The 21286-nt window shown below is 42.1% G+C and overlaps 1 protein-coding gene across 3 annotated transcripts in view; it reads left to right on the top strand.

Moving 5' to 3' along the window:
• Positions 1 to 21286, top strand: part of PTPRB (protein tyrosine phosphatase receptor type B) — a 62858-nt gene that overhangs the window by 5387 nt on the left and 36185 nt on the right. For 2 of the 3 annotated variants that reach the window (XM_040594592.1, XM_040594591.1), the window contains exons 3-7: positions 4989 to 5227; positions 10550 to 10826; positions 17897 to 18175; positions 18539 to 18796; positions 20237 to 20500. In XM_040594592.1, the coding sequence (XP_040450526.1) occupies positions 4989 to 5227; positions 10550 to 10826; positions 17897 to 18175; positions 18539 to 18796; positions 20237 to 20500 (1317 nt within the window). Of the gene's footprint in view, positions 1 to 4988; positions 5228 to 10239; positions 10383 to 10549; positions 10827 to 17896; positions 18176 to 18538; positions 18797 to 20236; positions 20501 to 21286 lie in introns of those variants that run through there. The other variant, XM_040594593.1, reaches the window with a different exon arrangement.

Here is a 21286-nt window from a genome sequence, read left to right as displayed (position 1 = left end):
CACCACCAAAGAAAGGTGGCAGAAGCACAGAAAAGGCAACAACTCTTACCCATTTTTGTGATCATGTTAATATCTTTGGGCTTTAATTTTTTCACACCTTTAGTGTTTGTAATACCTGCAACAATCCATCTATAGGTTCACAACAGCTTGGATTGTTGTGTCTGTAACCTTTACAGATTTCTCCAGGATAAATTATAACAGTGAGAAGCAATATTTTCATTCAACCTTCAAGCTGACTCAAAATTTCTTCCTAAAAAACATTCACTCAAACCCATGTTTTTCTCCCTGCATTATTATTTTATAGGATTTTGTAAGTACAAGAGTTTGCTAACATGGATGTGAACCTTTGAAATACCAAAAATTACTTGAATCTTCTTTCTTTGTTCAAAGCAATACATGGTTGACCACTTCTGCTCAGCTCCACCTGGAAAAAGCAAGGAATCAATGTCAGATCCTTGGACATAATTACAAGACCTTGTACACAATCCAACAGTATACTGGGAGAAGCTCAAAGACAAATGTGTTTTTACATTTTGTAAAAAGAAATGGAGACATCTGCAGCTCAGCCTAGGTTTTGGGTTTTCATAAGTTTTCAGTCTCAGTGAGCCACAGCACAGACAGTATAGAACAAAATCAGCTCAGCTACTTTCATAGGGAAAAAATGGAACGATACGAACAGCTTCCCAGAGCAACCAGGAGGATGGCAAGTCCTGCTTTACTATTTCATCTTCTGCTGCAAGTGCTAACAAAAATGCCAGTTTCAGAAAATTATACTGGTAATTTTCATGATGATGTTATCTCCCTTTACTTTGTGTGGTAGCTGGATTGGGTTTCAGCCTCTAGGTGTCTAAATGTGGTGTCTGATGGAAGGGCTTATTTCTTTCTAACCTTGTTGTCTCAATGTAGGTGCTTTCAATCATTTGAGATGCTCCAGGATATCCCACCTGACCTCTGATTGCCTACTCAGAAAGGGACAGGTCTCCCATAGGTGCTATAAGAGCCCTGAGCAGATGTCTCAGATGCCCTAGGGCAGCTCAGATTGCACCAGGCAACTATATTTAGGCAACTGAACCATGTCCTAGGTGTCTTCATAGTAGCTACCTTTCTAAGCTTTCTTCAGCAGAGCTCCATCCGTGGAGTTAATGGAGTCTAGATACATTTCTGTGACCAAAAATCCACTTCAGAGTGAGCTGGGACTATCCAGAGTGCCAGAAATAGGGCTGATAGAGCTAAGGTATTATGACCATAGTTATCTGGGATGTTCTGCTACCACCAGTGATGAAAGAGCTTTTAAGTGGCTACTTCAGCATTTCAAAAACAATCAAGTAAAATAGCAGCTCAGGATGAGAGTGGAGTTTGGAGACATTTGACCACTCTGACATGAGATGTAAACATTGCTAACTTTACAACATTTCAGATAAAGAAGGTAATTTTTTTTCAAGTAACATAGACTTTGCAGTTTTTAAAAGGTCTACACTGAATGGGAAAGGATGGACATTTAGTGGATTTTGTTCTTCTGTCACACTCCTACGTATAAGAGAAATCTGAAGTATGTTTTTTAAAGAGTCTTTTTTTTTGCAGTCTATTTACAAGTAATTAGACAACCGAAAGGATAATTCATTTTGTCCTGCACATACAGAGATCTTAAAACAACCCCTTCTAGCTTCAAGTCTTGCTGTCAGCAAGTTAGATGCAGTCTCACAGACTATTTTTTTCTTGTACAGTAGAGATCTGATTCATTTATGTTTCACTAGCAGTTCAGCCTTAGTTTTGTGAAACAATACTTAGGGTAGGCAGATTTCAGAAAGCTGCACCATGCTCACTCGTCTGAGTCTGGAGACACCACTGTCGGGTTCTCAGTACTTGACAACTAATCAGCGCTCGTGCTCATCATACATGTAAAACGTATAGATTTCCTTTGTTTGCAAGCGGCCTGCTGCTGTACAGATGGAGGCAGTCTGCAGTACACCCCATGGATGAAATATGCGCTTAGTCAGAATGTCATAATTTCTCCTGGGTGTGCTACTGATGATTACAATGGTATGTTCACACACTGTATATCATTCAGCCACTAGTCAGTGTCAGTGCTGGAGCTCTGTTCCCATGAACAGTTTTATGACTGATTTCCAAAGAGACTGCTAGAACAATGCTAAACACTTCTGAAAGACCCTACTGTTGAGAATTCTGTGTACTTTACTGATGTCCAGATGGGAGGTGAGTTTTTTCTAGTTTAAAAATTTGTAACTCAAGTTGTGTTTGTGTAGAAATCTGTTTGCTTGGGTCTTATAAATATGCAGTTTTCTTTTATAAGTGCCTCCTATTGAAGAAGGGCTGTGAGGGTCCTTATGCTAGGACCCTAGTGGCTTTCCTTAGAAAAATAATATAATTCTTGAAGTGAGGGCAGATATGAACCCTATTAGTCAGTCTGATGTTGGACACATGGAAAGTGCTGGGATGTATACCTGAAGTTTCAGGATGGCACCGTGCTATGCAGAAGCCATTTCCATCCACAGGTTACAGATAACAGACTGTTAGTCTTTGCTGGGAAAGATCTTTCAGCTGGAAACCCAGGGTAGCCCTGAGCCTAACAAGGAATCAGGTTGTATAGTGACCAAGTGCTTGTTCATGGTACCTCCTCAGGATGTTGGAACATTTCTGAGGACCAAACATTTCACTTCCAGGAGGGTCGAGCTCTCCCTTTGGCTCCTGCACTAGGAATGCCGGTTATCCTCTGGCTGCTGTGTCCCATAAATGTCACTGGCAGCACCAGCTTCCCTTTTATGGAGCAGCAGCTTTCCTAAAGCACAATTGTGCTGGAACGCAAACATCTTCCTGTTGGAATTGCTGCTATTTGTCTGTAAATTAAGCCAAGATATTTTTTTTAATGTGTTTTTAAGTTGGGTGTGTAAACCTATATTTAGTAACCCAGCTGAGTGGCCTTTTTTTTTCTAAGTGGCTGTTGATCACTCAGATACACTTTTTTTTAGACATCTTTCTATCAATAAGTCCTACTCCCTTCTGAACTTGGAGATATCTGAGAGGCACAGAGCCAGCAGGCCTAATTCTTTCCAGGTCTTTAGGGCTAGCATTTCTAGTTGCCTACTGCAGACTTTCAAAGATCCCTGATTAATAGGAGGTCTCCAGAAACAATGACTGATACGGAATGTAGACCAAGTCAGGACTTGTGTCAGCTAATGGTTTTGTTGTGGCAGCTGATGACAGCTTGAGCACAGGGCTGCTCCTGCCAGACTTTTCCCTGTCCTTTTGGTGAGGGCCATGAAGATATGTGATGTAGGACCAGAGCAGACTCTACACCATAGGCACTCGGTAGAGGATTCTGCAAATGCAGCAGCGTGAGGATGATCATGCAGTGTTGGACCAGACCTGAGGGTTCAATGAAACCCTTTGTGTGGGTATAAGAGAGAGCAGAATTAGATCTGTAGTATTGTTCTCAGTGCCTTGATTTGGAAAAAAATATTTGATCAACATTTGTTGTAATTAAATGGAGACTTGGAGATTTTTATTCCCAGAGAAGCACAGTTAGATAAAAGGAGGGGAAATATTTAATCTGGTTATCAACCCATTCCAGCAAACTAATCCTTTTCAGGAGGATCCAAAACTGTGTACCAGTTGAACATACTGTGCTGTTAAGCACAGGAAAACACTTGCATGAAGGTGTCTATTACGAGGGCTTACGATCTCACTTCAATTTCTGAATGCAAATGAAAGTGCTGCAAGTTTCTTTATATAAACATGTTAACATATATATTTACACATATACAGAAAAAAACTATCACATTGACTTCATGGAAGCTGACCCACTGATCCTTTGGTAAGAGGTAACCACACATTGGCCTGCTAAGATATCATAATTGCACACCAAGTAATTACATTTGGAAGCTTCTGCTGCAATTTAACCCAGTCATTACATTTTTTTTGGAGGGTTTGTGAACTAAAATTGTTATAAATGGCAACCAGCCCAGTGGCTCAGCAGCAAAACAAGGTTCTGTCATGCTGGAGACACCAGTTCAAGGACAGACAAAGTGTCTTGGGCATTGAGCCAATGCACACTAGCTGTGCTACAGCAGTGGCAGGACAGCTTTTTGTGAGGAGAAGGGGCCAGTGAGTAATTCCAATCACTTAGCTGAAATGTGATGCTACCAGATGTAGAGGCCACCACAGCTTGAACCCTGCCCTCACAGCCACAAAGAAAGGATATTAAATACATACCAATGGGGAGGAAGAGCCATGAAAATGTGGAGGAAAAATGTGTAGTAAAATCTTTCCTGCACTCTAATTGCAACTTTGGCATTCTCCGAAGGATACGTGACTAAAAAAGCAAATCCACCATTATATTTGTAGGCACTTCAGTTAACTGATACAAATGTTAGCTGAATCTTGGGAAGAAAGCAGCCAGGGGTTAGCATGGTATCTGCATGGGAGTGATTTAAAGGAGCAAGAAGAATATCCCATATGGGCACAAGGAACCTATCTTGAATTAATATCTTGAACAAAAAAAAAAAAAATTGAACAAATTATCCTGAAAAATTATCTTGAACAAGCCATATTTTAAACTTACACCAACAAAAGACAGATGAGAATCTGGCCCATGTACTTACAAAGGGCAGGGTTTGACAATATAAAGCTGAAACTGTGTGCTGTTTGGTAAGACTCAAGCAAGTGAAAAAGCTGCAAGTGTAAACGTGCTATTAATGACAAAGTACAACCTTTCTCTTCAGAATCATTGACGGACTGTATTTAAAATGAATGGTATGAACATTCAGGGAAATTGATTTTCTTCTGCCTTTGTTTTGCACAGACTTTGGTATTGATGCAAAATACATGTTTGCTCTGAAAACAAAAAACTGTGGAACTGACAGATGCACTTGAACTTCCTAGAAGTCATATCAGCCACATATATTGGCATCCAAAGAATTGTTTATAAAAATGTAGAGCTGATTTTAATTATTTTCCTTTATTTGTCTTAGGTCTCCCTGATGCAGACATTTCTGTATGGAGTACTAGAACTACATCTCCCCCTTTAAACACTGTTACATCTAAGCCTGAAAATCTGCTGAAGAGTAGCACAGAGATGTTAATCAGAAATGTGACTGAACATGTCAGTAAAAATCTTACTGAAAACCTCTACTTCGACTTGAAATCTGCAGTAACAGAGAAAGCCTGGATTCCAACAACTACTCTTCAATACTCTAGCACCACAGAAGAGGTAAGGCAGAAGAATTAATGTTTTTTATTAAGCCTGCTCCACTCTGTGGAGCCTGATAGCTATTACAGGTCGATGTTTCATGAACTAAAAAAACAGCTACAGTGCTAAGCTTTGTTCTTGATTTTGATGGGATGGTTTGTTCATGCTGATAGGGCCCTTTGCTAGAAGCACAGCTGCAGAAAAAATCTGCCTCTTCTGTACAGCACAATCCTGTTGTGCACAGTCATTGGGAAAATCTCTGAGCTCAAGGGAAATGCTGAGGATATGTGAGGAGTGATGGAAAGGTCACAGATGTGGCAGGAGCCACAGGAACCTGGGTATCTGCTCTCAGTGACTTGGGCTCTGCCATTGGTTTGTTGCACAACATGAGTGTCTAGCTCTAATTACGCTCTAAGAATCACACTGTGTTTTATGAACTTATTTAGGATAAATGAGTCCTAAAATTACATACATGATTTACAGGTCAAAACAAGCGAAAACTGAATGCTGTAACTTGCCTTACAAGAACCCTGGCCTTGATCCTGGTCAGCATATCTACTGACCAGCAAAGTGGAGATGCACAGCCACTTCTTGATCTCTTTCTTGCCTCTCCCACCACAAACAGCCCTGGCAGAGGAGAAGAATGGGGAATGCCAGCCTCATCCATAGGAGCTAATGGTGGGCATTCGGTACCTCCACATCAGTTTCTAGTCTTCCCTTTCTGCAAGGCACACTTAAGTAATCTGAGAGCAAATCTTGAATCACCATTGGCAAGATGTGCTTGGGCAGTTAGAGCTAAAGCATACGGGACGTTGTTGGTCACTGTATGGCTATCAACACATAGCGGTTTAGACTGAAAATCCCTAAATTCCCTGTGGTGGCTTCTCCAGGAGATCACACTGCACTCAGTGTACAGGGGCAGGCAAACATGTTGTTTCAGCTACTACTTTGGGTGTCCATGTTACTGTGGGTAAGACTAAGAAATGTGTTTGGTATTTGGGAAGGCTGTGGACAGAGCAATCTGTGCAATCTGGTATGAACAACATCACTAGAGACAGGGAGAAAGGAGAAGTAGTGTCACCCAGGACTATGTTGACCCAAATGTTTACGGACCCTGACACTGCTGTTTTAGTGCTGATGAGGGGAAGGGACTGAGCCGATGATGAATGCGCTGCACTCTGTTCCATAGATGGTGGAGATGGTTCTTTTAAAATACGATTATTCTGGCTTTGTGCAGGCAGGCTGAGCTTATTTCCCCAGGCCCTCTATCCAGATGCATACCTCCTGCCCAGAATACTAGTCTCCTCCAAATAGAAACGTCCTGTATAATCTGATATTTCCCAAGATGCCTCCAGCACTCCTACTAAAGAATCCCACCGATGCTAGAGAAATGGCACCATTTGAACTGAAGGTACTGCCTCCTGTGTTCCTACCCTGGTTCACTTTCTGATTCACGTGCCTTGCACTGAGCAAGTTGCGTAGGTCAAAGCTTTCAAGCCAGAATCCTGAGGATAAGCACTCTAAGTATATCTGTGAAAAAAAAAAAAAAAAAAAAGTAATATTCATGAATAACTGTCCCTTAGAGCCTTCAGCCAGGTCTGGACTTTTGAATTTAGATACACAAACTTTAAATCTTTGGTCTCTGTCTCCCTGTCTTCAGAGCAGAGTTTAAAACATTTTTGTCAAACTATCAGGGACGTTTAAAGGATTAACTGGATTTAACATGATACTTTGAAAACACATAGACTGAGTAAGCCTGAGTGGTGGTGTTAGGAAGACAATACCTTCTACGAACTGCATTTGCCCAGGCTAGGTCCTCTTGTTTGTAGAAGCAAAGCCTTGATGTTATTTGTCTGTGAGCATACCCATTTTGGGGGAAGGACACAATGGTGACACTTCAATCGAACAAAATGTTTGGTTTAGAGCAGCCTTGGATTTCAAGTAAAACTGCAGCTTGCACTTTCAAACCATGACAAAAGCTGTGCAAAGCCCATTTCCTCTTGATTAGAAAGACATAGAGAGGTTGGTTTTAAAAAAAAAAAAAAAAAAAAAAAAGTCAGGAAACCTTGGGAAAGTGTCTGAAAGGGACTTTGGAGCCTGCTATTAGAGGCACGTCCGGCCACTCCCAAAACTCACTTCCAGTTCTTTTTTCTTTTTTCTTTTTTAATTAGTTTCTTGGCTTGCCACACAGATCAGTAAGTGTTAAAGGCTGTGTGACTGCTGATTTGCTAAAAGCCCATTTATTCAATACCAGTCTGGAAATAATTACTCGTATTGTGTTGGCTATTCTATATAAATATATTGCCACCAGTGAATGATGGACCCCTCCTGTTTTATTCCAGTTCTGGCATAGACATCTGTGTCAGACCTCACCCTTACAGCAGCTTTGTGCTGCGTAACATACAGAAGTCTCAAAAGTAAACCAGTACTTTCCTGAATATACAAAAGGGTAGTTTTAAAGATTTTGTGATAGCAAGAGTAAGAGTAATAAAGTAGGAAATTCTAAATTATGGGCAACGCTGAGAAGCAAGCAGCAATATCCCTTTTCTCCACACTTTAACTTAAGTTGGCTGGAAGAACAGACAGAGCTTTCCAGGAATCTTTAAATTTTACTTGTGGTAGGTTCAATTTCTTTCCTGAATCTTACAAGTTGCACTGCTGTGGATTTTTTTCCCTTTCACATATTACATCTACTTAACTAACTTACATATGCATATCTGAATTGTATCTTCCCTGCAAATTCAGATTATGGATGTTTTCAAAAACCCTTACAATGTGAGCTCCACTTTCCAAGAAAAAGCAGGTTACTCTGAATATTGTCATTTTCAGAGAGGGGTGTGAAGTAATCCAAACATCCTGATAAGCCTTCAGATTTGTTCTTCTCCAGTGCTGGAAAAATATTGGCATGGTTTATGCCATTAGGTACAAAAAGCATGATCATTTAAAGATGAATTTACACTGTAAAACTCTCTCACCTTGAACTGATTAAAAGACACCTATGTCATTTTAGTCCCAGTTCAGGTCCAATATACACACCTTGTGTTTTCCATCAATGGTTTGTTTATCACTGTGCTAGCTCTTTGGGGCATGGTCCCTCCTTTTGTCTGAAGTACATAAAACATCTCTTCCAAGGGAGATCTTGCTCTGTAACGAGCTTGAGAATGGCATAATAAAAACACATACTTCTGTCATCACTTAAGGTGATGATCATAAAGTTATGAATCATCCCGAGCTTTGCAGAGTAAAGCCCAACACCTTTAGTGCCTTGTCCCTAGGACCCGGCGTGGAGCTCCACTGGGACAGATGAAGTTTTCCACAGGTGCAGGTGACACCCCTGAGTGCTCAAACATTCGGTTTCTGAACAGAAGAATGAGAGCTAAAGTTTTTCAGACATTTGTACCTTGTTTGACAGGCTGATGCCCAGGAAGATCCTGCAGCAGCATCTTCCAGAAAATGCAGACTAATGTTTGTAAACCCTAGCACCTTTTTCTCCCTAAAATGGGGAAAAGTGAGACAGAGGTGATGTTGAATTTGCTTGAGGTGTGGCTTTTAGAAGTTGAAATCTCACATATATCACACAGTACAGGAAGATGCAGAAAAGTGCCATTCCCATTGAAGAAAGTAAATGTCAAATTCCTCGCTCTTTATGCAATCTCAAATGTACCCCATGGCTGCTGGAGTATTGTTTGAGTATCTGAAGGTCTAAACCACTTCTGGCTATATATTTCTTCTCCCTTACCCCACCCCACATACACATATACATGAGTTTTAAGAGGCTGAAATGTAAACAATAAGGAAGTGGGCACAAATGACAAACAGAGAGCTGTGCTGTGGTTGCAGCCAATTTGGAGTTGCGCTCAGCTGGTTTGGTGCAGCCTGAAAAGAGAGAGACTTTCTTGCTTTCTGTGGTGTGTGTAATTTTAGCTTGGGAGTTATTCCTGGGATGTGGGAAGGAATTGTTTCAAGGACACAAGTCAATGCAGAACAAAACAAAAAGCTGAGATAACTTGGCTGCTGACAGACGGGCTTCTCCTCTACTGGTGCGTGGGGCTGCGGGCAGCAGCTCGGCATCGGGCTCTGCCAGGACTCTCCTTGCCACAGTGCCTCTGGTCACCATGTCACAAGGCCAGGGAAGAGAAATAAGGCCTCAGCTAACCCCTAAAAATGTCAAAGTTTGGGACACAGGAGCTGGAATGGCAGTTGAGTGATGGCTGAGGCCAAAAGGAGGGTGGGCCAGGTGTGAGGGGTGGCGGGCGTGAGGAGAGACAGCTGTGAGGGGTGGCGGGCGTAAAGAGAAGGGGGCACACGAGACATGGTGGCCATGAGGTGAGGCAGCCACGAGCCGAGGCAAGCACGAGGTGAGGCAGCTGCGAGGCAAGGTGGGCTGCAGGTGAGGCAGCCATGAGGGACGGCAAGGCGGCGCGCAGTGAGGCACCGCCGGCGTGAGGCGGCTGCCGCCCCCACCAGCGGCGGCACGGCCTGAGGGGCCCCGTGAGCCCGGGGGAGCGCGGCGAGAGAAGCCCCGGGGGAGAGCTGCCATAGGGAGGATGCGGCGAGGAAGGAAGGAAGATGGGGTGGGAGAGGAGCCGGGAGGAAGGTGGGACCCACAGAGAGCGAGGGGCGGCACCCCGGGGCCAGCCGCCCGGGTCGGGGGGCGCAGAGGGCGGCGGCGGGCGGCAGGTCCCGGGTCGCCGCGCTTCGCCCCCCGCAGCGAGACGCGAGGAAATCGCCTCTTGATTGCGGAAGTCGGCGGGAAGGGCTCCGGCAGTCAGCCCGGGTCAGAATGGCAGCGTGGGAAGCGGCGGCCGCCTCCCCCGCCTCCTCCGCTCCTCCTCAGCCGCGGGCGGGCGGGCGGCGGGCAGCCCCCCCACCCCACCCCACCCCGGTGGCAGGGAGGCGGCGAGGCGGCCGGGGCAGCCCCGAGCGCATGCAGCAAGCGGGCGGCCCGGCAGAGGGCTCGGCGGCCGCCGCGCGGAGCCCGGCGGGGAGCGGGGGGCCCCCGCGGCCCGCCGCCGCCGCCGCCACTCGGCTTCGTAGCCTCCACACCCCGCACCCACCCCCGCCGCCTCCCTGCCCCTCCTCCCCTCCCCGCGAGGGTCTCCGGGGTTAAAAACTGTCGGCGATGCTCAGCTATGGGGCGGGATTCGCCCTGTGGACGGCGCTGGCCCTGACCAAGGTGAGCGGCTGGGGGGGTCGGTGGGGTCGCCCTTGGCGAGCGCGGCGGGGCGCGGGCGGGTTGGCACCGCGGGCAGCGCGGACGGGGTCGGCGGGTGAGCCCGGGGGCGGGCAGCGGCGGCTGGCGGAGCCCGGCGGGTTTCTGAGCGCTCTCCTCGCTGTCCGCAGGCCGCGCCGGGGGAGGCGGCGGGATGCAGCGCCAACCTGACGGAGCGGCGCGTCGCCGGGCAGAGCGTCCGGCTGCGGTGGGGCGCCGCGGGCCGCGCCTGCAACTTCAGCCTGAGCGGGCGCTCGGAGGACGGGGCGGCGGCCGGCTGCCAGCCCGCCCCCGCGGGCAACGGCTCCTACGGCTGCACCCTGCGCGGCCTGCAGGCCGGGACCCGGTACCACCTCCGCATCGAGCCGCTCGCCGACGGGGAAGCTGTCAACATCTCCCTGCGGACAGGTACGGGCGGAGGGCGCGGCAGGTGCTCGGGGAGGGACGCCGCGCTTTTCCTTCCCGGCCCCTTGCTTCGGCCGGCTGCAAGGGGAGGGTGGCGATGCACTGGCAGCTGCTGCAAACCTACGGTGTTTGCTGGACGTGGCTGTGCTGCGCCTGAGGTCTCTTTACCCCACCGCCAGAAATAAACGCTGCTAAAAGTTAAGGAGAAGGTGCTGTGAGGAGACTGGGTCAGTGCTGGGGGTGCTCCCAGCAGCTCCTTTAAGCTGCCGTCCAGCAGAATGCTTTAAGAAGTGGTAGCCCCTAACACTCTTTGTGCTCACGCAAACTATTAGCTTCATACTTCCTTAGGTTCCAACTTATTTACTGTGCTTAAAAGTACAATCTATTTCATAGCAGGTAAATCCTGTTCAAGGGTAACTTACTATTTCAGCCCGTTTCTATACTTTCATTCAGTCTAACCATAGTCTACAAGTCAGCAAGTAAAGCTGAAGCTTCTTGGCAGTAGGTTTTTCTTGAATACCACCAGTGAGGTGTTACGATGTACAGTTGTGTGCAGAGCTCTAGCACTGTCATATCCATGACTAGCTGTAAAAAATTGCCAGCAGCCTGCCAGAGTGCTGCCACGGAAAGCCCCCTTTCTGCATGTGTGTTTGTGTATGCATGTGAACTCCGCTGTGAAGCTATGAATGACACAGGGCCACCAGCTGCAGTGACAGAATTGGACTCATTCTACCTGTATTAGTGGGGTTTTTTTAAAGATGATGAAATACGGTATTGTCCAGCGTCTTAGGGGTATTAACACAAGACTCAAAACAGACATGTCTTAAATGAGGTCCATCATTAGATGCCTCCCTGATTTGCTCCTAAAGTGTTAGTTTCAGAGAGGTACTTTGCAGTGTTACTATTGAAGATTATGGCAGCCAAATATTTAATTAGAAGTTCAGAGACATCATTTACTGTCAGACCCTTTTCCCAGCATTCACCATACAAATGCACTAAATAGCCTTCATTAATTTGCTTTGGTAAGTCAAGTTTAAAAAAGTCCAGTGACAAGTCTGCTGGTGTGATAGCTATACATTAAGCACATGTCACTTGGTAAAAATGAGTAAGTTTCTATGCAGGCAGTGATTTAAATCCATGTCATGCATCATGCCAACTGGTTTTAATATTGATGACTTGTAGAAAGAATAGATCAACTGTTACCAGAGTGACAGGTATAAATCACCATCATTACTGGCCAGTAGAGATCTAGTATTGAACACTTGCATAGAAGTAGAGAAAAAGATACCACTTTAGACTGTGTTTTGATTAATGCAAAAGCATTTAGACAATAGCGTGTTCGTGTCGTTTATGACTTTTATCAGTAAATAGATTTTGCAAAGGCTGTAAGATAAAGTGATTAGGGAAGCAACTGCTGATTATAATCATAGCATGTAGCTGACATCAGAGTGAAAAAACTGATTAAAGTTTAAGCTGAAACGCTGCACATCAGTGGACTGTAGTTGAAGTGAAGTTTATGTTTGGATATTGGGCAGCAGAGATCAGTCAAAAGCATAAAATAAGAGTAGAGGAACTGTGGAGGTTTCCTGCAAAAACAGCTACTCAGATTGCTTCTTGGTTCCTTTCTTCACTTGATTGAATCACATCAGTTGTATCGCTTGATGGTGTTTGAAACACACAATTAGCTCCAAAATTTGTCAATGTGTTTTATTTCTCAAGAATATATAGTGTTTGTTATGCCTGTCAACAACCCACGTTGTATTGTCAATATTATGCATTTCAGTGCAGAATGAGGGAGAGTTATTCCTCTGTATGTTTCCATGGGGGGAAGCATTGTAAACCAGTTTCCTGGAAGCTGTTTTTCACCTGTTCCTTTGTAACCTGTGTTAGTAGTTACGTTTTACAATCTACTCAGCCTGAATGTCCATAGACGTGTTCCTGGAAACTATTCTGTGAATATGGAAGCATGAGGCACGTTGTCAGGTATATGGTAAACATAATTCCCACTGATTTGAACGCTAGTGGACTAAGCTATCATGGACCATCTAAAAATATGATGTCTGACCTTGGTGCTCAGTGAGGTTCCTTTCCTGAGCTCTTTGAGAAAGGTGGGCTAAGATGTCCTTTGGAGGTGCCCAGCTTTCTATGCTGACTATAAAAGGAGCCTAGGTTAAACCGGACCAAGTTTAGACGGTTGAAGTAAGAGGAATCCCATCTCATGTGCTTAGTTTTGCAAAATGAGGTTTTGAACATCTGTATCATCTTGATACAATAAATGTACACAGAGACAGTTGCAGATTTTTTAATTTGTTTTGATACCTAGTACAGAAACTTTAACTTTTTGCTCCTATTCAATCCTGTTAAAATTTTCATGTGCTTATTCCTGTTATGAGTTCAGTTTTCATTGTATTTCTTGTATAAAGTACTGGAGGAGCTAAGCCCATAACATCTAAAATAAATTGTTAAATGTTGAGTGTAATCTGTTCTAACTAAGGTCTTAAGGTGAAAGTGACGAATAATGCATACTATAGTTGCAGCTGTAATGTGAAGGCTTGGAGACAACCAAATCCCTAACTTAATTTGGCCTTTTAATGTGAAGTTAAGTACTTAACTCATTGTCATAGCTATGATTTTAAGTCTATTTTGTTTGTGAGTTTGGTATTCCAATAGAGTAAGTGCGCAGCTCACCAAGACTGCATAAACTCTCGAGTAACACCAGACCCTTCGTGAATCTTTGGGTGGAGAAGCAGCTTCTGTTTCACTTGGGGAGGCATAGGTCTCAAATCTGATAATGTATAGCATACTGGTACAATAATCCGTATTAGTCCACCAAGGTGGAGTCTCTTTTACTCAAGAAATTTTGGTCTATGGGTTATCAATTTAAAAGGGCAAGTATTTAATCCTCTAGAGCAGAACTAAAATAGTTCGCTCAAAACAATGGAAAATAAAATCACATATGCACTATATAAGCCAGGTATACCCAGGCATACAAACACACATACAATGTTAGCACTTCAGCTATTTTGGTAGAACAGGAAACGAAGAAAAAGCTGATAACACCATTTATCAGCTCTGAGCTACAAGTAAATTTTCCACTGCAAAGCTGAGATTACAGATGTTAGTAGGCGCAAATCTGTATATTTATTTCACAGTAATATTTACCATTTGTTACATTTTTTTAATATATATACATTAAACAGCACCTAAAACCATACACTAGTCAGCATGCTTGACACTGTAAAGTTAGGACATGCACCTGTTGATCCTTTCATGTTATCTTCTTTATTGGTCTCAGTAAAACTATTTCTGTGACTGAGAGCTATTATATGAAAAAATGTGGTGTTTTTCTTGTTTTCAGATAAAATACTTAAGTTCTCAATTCTCCAAATATCTGTGGACCAGAATAACTGTGTATTTCAGTAGCATATTTTCGGTGAATCACTACATCTTTAAATAGAATTCTAGCTAAAAACAATAGTACATGAACAGATCCTGCTAAATTACAGTTAAATTTATGATTTTCAGTTCTTAATTGAAATTCAGATTTGGAATACTGGTCTTGAGAGCCATGAAAAATGACTTGGCAATTCCCCTGCTTTTGAATATGTCTTCTATAATAGGCTTATAAATGCCATTTTCAACACTGTTTTCTACAAAAATATTGCAGTAGTATCTTATGTTACTGCCTAATCCAAGCTACCTGTACTGAGACAACTGACAGGTAAATAATTTTTTTGTCAGAAAAACTGCTAAATATTTGAATGGAAAGAGGTTAAAAATTCTACCTTCTAAGACATATACTGGTAGAGTATTTTTCCATTGTGATATGTAACTGTGTAAATGCCAGAAGCATGTAAATTTCAAGTTATTTGGGACAAATCTGATTTATTAGCCATCTGTAGAAATAACTACCGTGACATGGCTCTGACTATAGGCTGTATAATCCTACCATCCATAATCACGTAATGGTTATGATCATAGTCTCAAAAGGCAGAGTACAAGAAGAAAATAAATAACTGTGTTTTAAGGAGTTTCTAGGTTGCATATCATCCCAAAGAATTGAATATTTGTACTTAATAAGGACCATGAAATCAACCCTCTTTACTTAATCTTCACAAAAGTCCTTGTGAAGTAGGTTATTGTTTTATGAATAGGGAAAACTAGGAAAAAAGTTGATAGTTTGGTAGGAAGATGGCTGAGACTGGCAGGAATTCCCTGTTACTCAGTCCTGGGCTCATATCTCTCAGTTATTTTTTTTCTCCTGCATAAGATAGGGCTGTTTCTGTGCTTACGGACTGTGTTTGGGAGTCGTGTCATTGGGACTGGACATGATGATATCCATCATTTCTATAAAATGTATCTGTAGCAGCTGTGCACACAAAGCGTATCATCTTCCCAAAAATTGAAAATGGAGGTGCAATATAATCCAAACAATATTTAAGTCTTCTGGAAGATTCCTTTGTAGACCAGGAGACATTAATTTATATAGTGGCAAATGGTATAAAAATATCTTTGTGAAAATACTGTGTTTCTGTGATATATCAGGGTTGTATCGTTGCCAGCAGAGACTTGTATAACAATGTAAATGGCTTTTTAAGTGTTTGTTTCCATCCAGGGCTCTTTCAGGCCAGGCACTTCCCAATCTCATTGTTTCTTTGTTCTAGCGGATGTACAAAGCACTGAGTGTTTTGTTTTCTGGACCAGAGAGATTAGATAAAGTCTGAATTTCTGAACTTCACCTTCTAGGCACGCAACTCTCTTCTTTGCTAATGCACCTTAGAAGACAGATTACCCAGGACAGTATAAGCGCTTCTAAAAATGTATGTGTCTTCTTTTGTAGAATTTGGCAAATAATGCAGATTACAATGTTGATTACTTTTGCAGGACTAAAGAGCAGTCAACCTTATCCTAGCTTTGTCAGAGAGAGAGTTAAACTTCTTGCCATGACTGTTCTCTTGATATCAGTCAAATTAAAACTTTTTCAGCTGGCTGTGCATCTGACCATATATAGCGCTGGAATTTATTTCTGACTCCCAAAGTTTGACCTTTCTGATTAGAACAATTGCCTTCAAGGAACAAGATTATACCCCCACTATTCATTCTTGCCAACATAATAGTCTTTAGTGGCTTAGTATATATTATAGGTGGAGTTGGTGGTCAAGCCTATTGTTAACATTTCCTGACACTTTTCATTAAAACCTCCTGTTGCAGTTGCTGTAATTGGGTGAAATTTTAACTATTTGGCTTGAAGTTTGATGTGCTTGGTCTTTGACTTGAGTTTTAATCCCCCCCCTCCCCAATTTAAACAGACTTAGTTTGGCCTTTAAGAAAGAGGTCAAAAAAAGAAGATATTTATTTTTGTTTATTGATTTTGTTGATATAAATTTCATCTCTCTTTCTGAAGAGCACTAGCATCTCTGTAGTCCAAAGCAAGAATCTGAATTTAAGCAGGGACCTGGGTTCAAGGGGATGCACTATTTTTCACAGAGTCGTAGAATGATTGAGGTTGGAAGGGACCTCTGGAGGTCATCTGGTCCAAGCCCCCCTGCTCAATCAGGGCCACCTAGACCTGGTTGCCCAGGACCATGTCCGGACAGCTTTTGAATGTCTCTAAGGAAGGACATTCTCCCTTAAAATTCCTAATATACTTGGTTGACAGAGCATATCAGCAGAACCTGGCAGCAGTGTGTTCTCAGCAGAGCTCTGCAATAAGCTGTTAAACCCTCTGCACCATCCAGGGTTTGAAGAAAAAGAAGCTTAAAGGCTGCTAGCCCCATGATACTCTTACTGCTGTATTTGTAGGGCAGGGTAGGGGTAGGTTCGACTTTGTCCTTTTAGCCTTTACAGTGCAGTTTGTAATTATGTCATCTCACATTCTTTCTCCTGCCTTGTTCAGGAAACCAAACAGCAATGACGGCACTGGAAATACAGCCTTATTCTGTGTTTAAGGCAGTGTTTATAGGGAGACGTTAATTCTCTACCTGGATGCACCCTGTCTGATGCTAGGCAAGAGTAGCACAGAGTGTACTCACGTGAAAGCCAAATGTAGTTGTTAAATTGTTGGGAAACCTTTATTCTTTAACTCCCCGACATGTGAATGTTTGATTTGGCTGCTTTGGGTTGTTTTATGATACCTTTTTAATATGCAATTGCCTAACCTTATTGGGATATATAAATGTCAATACTTTAGTACATCAACTTGTAACACATTTCTTTTGATTTACATGAAGTCTTGTGAATGATGAAATACACCTGGAGAATACAAGCAACCAGAGTGAGTTGTTTTGGTCAATGTTTGCCATCCCTTTAGTGTATTGTATTTTACAGGTGATTTTACTTGAGAGCTCCTTAATAAACACCATAATGAATGTTGAGAGTTTCTCAGAGAAATAGTCGCAATTAAATATAGTTCCTAAAAGTTTATCCAACGTACTATTTGGGGTTTTTTTAAGTTGTATGAACAATACTACAGCAGAGCAGAAGCGTATTCTATCAGAATCTGTTTGAAGTGGTTGAAGTTAATACTAAAAGCAAAGGATTGTTGCCCCTAAAATTGTGTAAATGCTCATGCCCGTTAGTGATAAAGTGTTTAGCATGAGTGCTAGGAAATGAAAGCCACTGGTACCATTGTATCTATAAAGCAACTTTACACTGAGGCATGGAGTGTGATTTGCTGGGTTTGCATGTTTGCTGTTTCTTATTAAAGTTGTTACAGTTTTACTATCAGCAGATTTCTGAACTTGTTACATACATCTACAACTAGAAGTATTTTCCTACATGTGTGTGGTGTTTGTGTGTGCGAGAGTGAGTGTGTACACATATGCACAAGTAACATTTCTGAATTCTGCAGGACTCCGGACATGTTTCAGTGATACAATGTTTATAAATAGAAAGACAAAGGCTTTTCGAAAAGTATTGAGCATGATGATGATAAAGGGGAGTTCAGAAAGTTTTTTGTGCTGCTGTCTAAAACATCAGACAGTCCCGGTGCAAAAATCACTAGTTTATGTTTTCTGTTGGTTTTTTTTTGTTGTTGTCTTTTTTTTTTTTTTTTTTTTTTTTTTTAACTACAGATCCTTTACCACCACCTCGAGTTGAAATTAATAAGGAAAAAGCTACACTTACAAGCTTGCAGGTTCAGTGGGATCGTTCCCCAGGAAAGGTGGACTTGTATAACCTAGTATTATTTGATCATGAAAATAAAAAGATACAAGAAGTCTCTGTACCAGGAAGTATTTCAAAAACAGAATACACATTTTCTAGTCTCATCCCTGGGAATAAATACAACGTTGTCCTGAGCGCAGCTGCTGGAAATAAGACTACCCCAGAACTTCACACAAGTGGATCTACTGGTAGGAGTTCTTTTACTGTAGTTCATCTAAATAAAACCATTTAACAGTGTTTTGCGGTTCTGCATTTTGAAATTAACAAATATATCTAACTCTTCTACCTGGTGAGATATATTATATGTAAGTTTGTATTGATTATAAGTAGAAATAAACAAAGCATGAATCTCTGACTAACATAAAAGAGAGTTTTTTGCTAAGAATGGAATTTTTTTTAATGTTTCTATGAAGTATTTGGACATAAATTTGGTGTTGGGTTTTCACTAACCCTAAAGAAACTCAACATATTTCAAAAGTAAATCTGTTTAAAATTGCTGAAATTGTGGCGATAACCATTAGGCCTTAAGCATGTGGGTTTTGTTCCAACAGTGCCATCCCCTGTGAAAAATATTCAGGTCACCGTCAAGACAGACACTATCCATGCTTCATGGTCTCCTGGCTCTGGCCACGTGGATTCTTACAGGCTGGTGTTAACGGATAATCATGTCCCAGTTCATGAGATTCACCAAGAAGATCCTGTGACTTCCTACAGTTTTTCAGGACTTACAGCAGGCCACCTGTATAACCTCTCTATCATAACCCAGGCTGCAGGACTGGAGAGCAGCAGTTCTCAAACAGTCAGGACAGGTATGATTTCAGAATTTGTCACAACAGAACAAGAAGCTAAGGCCATAATCTAATAATATTACAGTAGATTTTTCATAATAATAAATGATTCATGTTCCAAGTGTATATTCCCAGACTTCAGTGGCTGAATTACCCTTGGCAGGTGTTTCTCTCCAAAGGCTATAGAGGGAGTTAGAGACACCATACGCTTATTTAGCTCCTGAAGTTAGCACTGCAGCAAAGTTAGTGGCTAAATCAGCTTGTAGGGTGTCTGCAGCGAGCTTAGCTGCACTGCTTAATGTTAAAAGACAGTTTAACTTCATGATTCTTACTTAGCTGAATGGGAGATGTAGAGCTTGTGAGTTTTGCAAAAAAATATTTTCTGTGATTTTTTTTTTTTGATTGCAAAATAGCTCCAGTTCTGAAAAGGAAGTGGGAAAAAAAATGCAGAGCAGGTTAAGAACTTTAAAATTGAATGGGGTTTTTGGGTTCTTTTTTTTGTTTGTTTGGTTTTATTTTTTACAGAGAAATACTGATTCACAGAAACAAAGTTTTAGAAATTATTTTTTTGGGGGGGGGAGGTTCTTCAGGGTAGAGTTCTGTGGTCATACAGAGGAAGATAAGATGACGTCCTACTAGACTTAAATGGTTAAAACACTCATGTAAACAAAACCAGGGTCATGCAGTTGCTTTCCTAATTTCTAGGAAACATGAGGTGCAGTTTCTCCTACAGAAATCTCACCATGTAAACATATTTTAATATCAAGTGAACAATATTGTGGTGTCTAGGGCACATAGATGACTGCTGTTGTCACCTGGCACTGGTTGTTCTGGGGATTATATTCTTGCTTAATTTTATTTCTTCAGAATTTTTTATTTCTTCCTGTTGTGGGGTGCAAAAACTTTAAATCTCACAGGTTTTCTCAGGGTGTAGAAGCACTTCATCTGGCTTGCAGTGAGGTCCTCCATTTCAGTACCCAGCATGCCCAGAGCCTGAGAAATTAAGATACTGGGGGTGGCTATGCTTTTCTTTTGGTATAGCATTTGAATAAAGGAGTTTGATTCCAATCCCTTCTACACTGGTGTAAATCAGGCATAGCTTCAATGATGCTGTAGGATTTACCAAAATGCACGCAGACGTCTCTGTTCTTAGGACCTGGTCTGTTTTATAGTGAACATGACTAGTGTGAAGGCAGACATAGCTAACAAATTTTGTATTCTGTGAAACAAGAGTGGGCATTGTGAGAGGTGTCACTCTCAGCAATAGAATATCTTAAACAGGGCTGGGTTCGGTTTCACTGTAACCAGAATTTGCCCTTTCACTGTTCAGGCACAATCATTCATACTCCATCTGACATAACTATTCAAAAGCAGAACTTAAGTATTGTAGTTTGGAGGCAGCAGGTCGTACACATTCTCTGCTGGAAATATTTTATTCTTTTTCTTATTTTCTATTTTTAGCCCCAGCCGAAGTCTTAGATTTGACGGTGACTAACGATGACAGCTTAGATGCTTTAAAAGTTCAGTGGAGAAGACCTTCAGGAAACCTCAATTTCTATAATATCACTCTGTCTCATCTTGGATCAGTTAAAGAAGTCAAAACTCTACAGCCACCGGTTACAGAGACTCACTTTGACAAGCTAACTCCAGGACGTCTTTATCAGGTTACTGCCCGCACAATCAGTGGTGAATTGTTTACTGATCGGATGGCAACTGGCAGAACATGTAAGTCTTTTGCTTCAGTAAGAACATTGTAACCAATGCTATTTTTGCCTACACTGGCCTTGTAGAAAATCATTGTAGGAGACAAAATTATTTGGATTTCAGGGAAAATAAGATAAAGAGCACAATATTGTTCCAGGAGTACCCTTTCCTGACTCTCTGGCAACAGTTAATCTGGCAGCCGAACCCCCCTTCAGCATAGCTTGGGAGCAGGAAACAATAATGCATTTTGGACCTTATAGTTGTGTGAATCTCTTACAAAACTGTTCCACACCACTACACTTCTGACCAACTTTGTTATCTTGAATTCAACTCAGCATAGTATATAAAATGTATTATATCACGGGGAAGTCTGCTTGTATCAAATTGTTAACAGATTTTTAAGTAATTTTGAAAGGTCTAATATTACCTCTTGCTCCAAATACAAATCTACAAATAGGAAAAGATTAGGTCTTGGCTTTCTTTAGTACCAACAGCATGGATTAAGGAAGGCGTGTGGCAGCCTGGGTAGAGCTGGGTTATGATTTTTTTAATCTTCTTTTAGAAGTATAATTTTCTTTCACATATCTCTTGTATGAGTTCTGAACCTGAAAAATGCTGGCATGATTCTCACGCAGCATTGCTGGTCACAGAGCCATGTCATCTTCTCCGCACCAGCCTAGCCCAGGCAGAATTTAGATAGGAAAAAATATGTAAGTGGGTGAAGAATACATATATAAATTGTTAGTAGACTCAAAGCCAAGAAATATAAAATGTGTGTGTGAGAGAGAGAGCAGAGTATCTATTTTA

The sequence above is a fragment of the Falco naumanni genome, chromosome 5, assembly GCF_017639655.2.
Source record: "Falco naumanni isolate bFalNau1 chromosome 5, bFalNau1.pat, whole genome shotgun sequence".
Classification (NCBI taxonomy): Eukaryota; Metazoa; Chordata; class Aves; order Falconiformes; family Falconidae; genus Falco; species Falco naumanni.
This window is presented reverse-complemented; position numbering and strand designations above follow the sequence as displayed.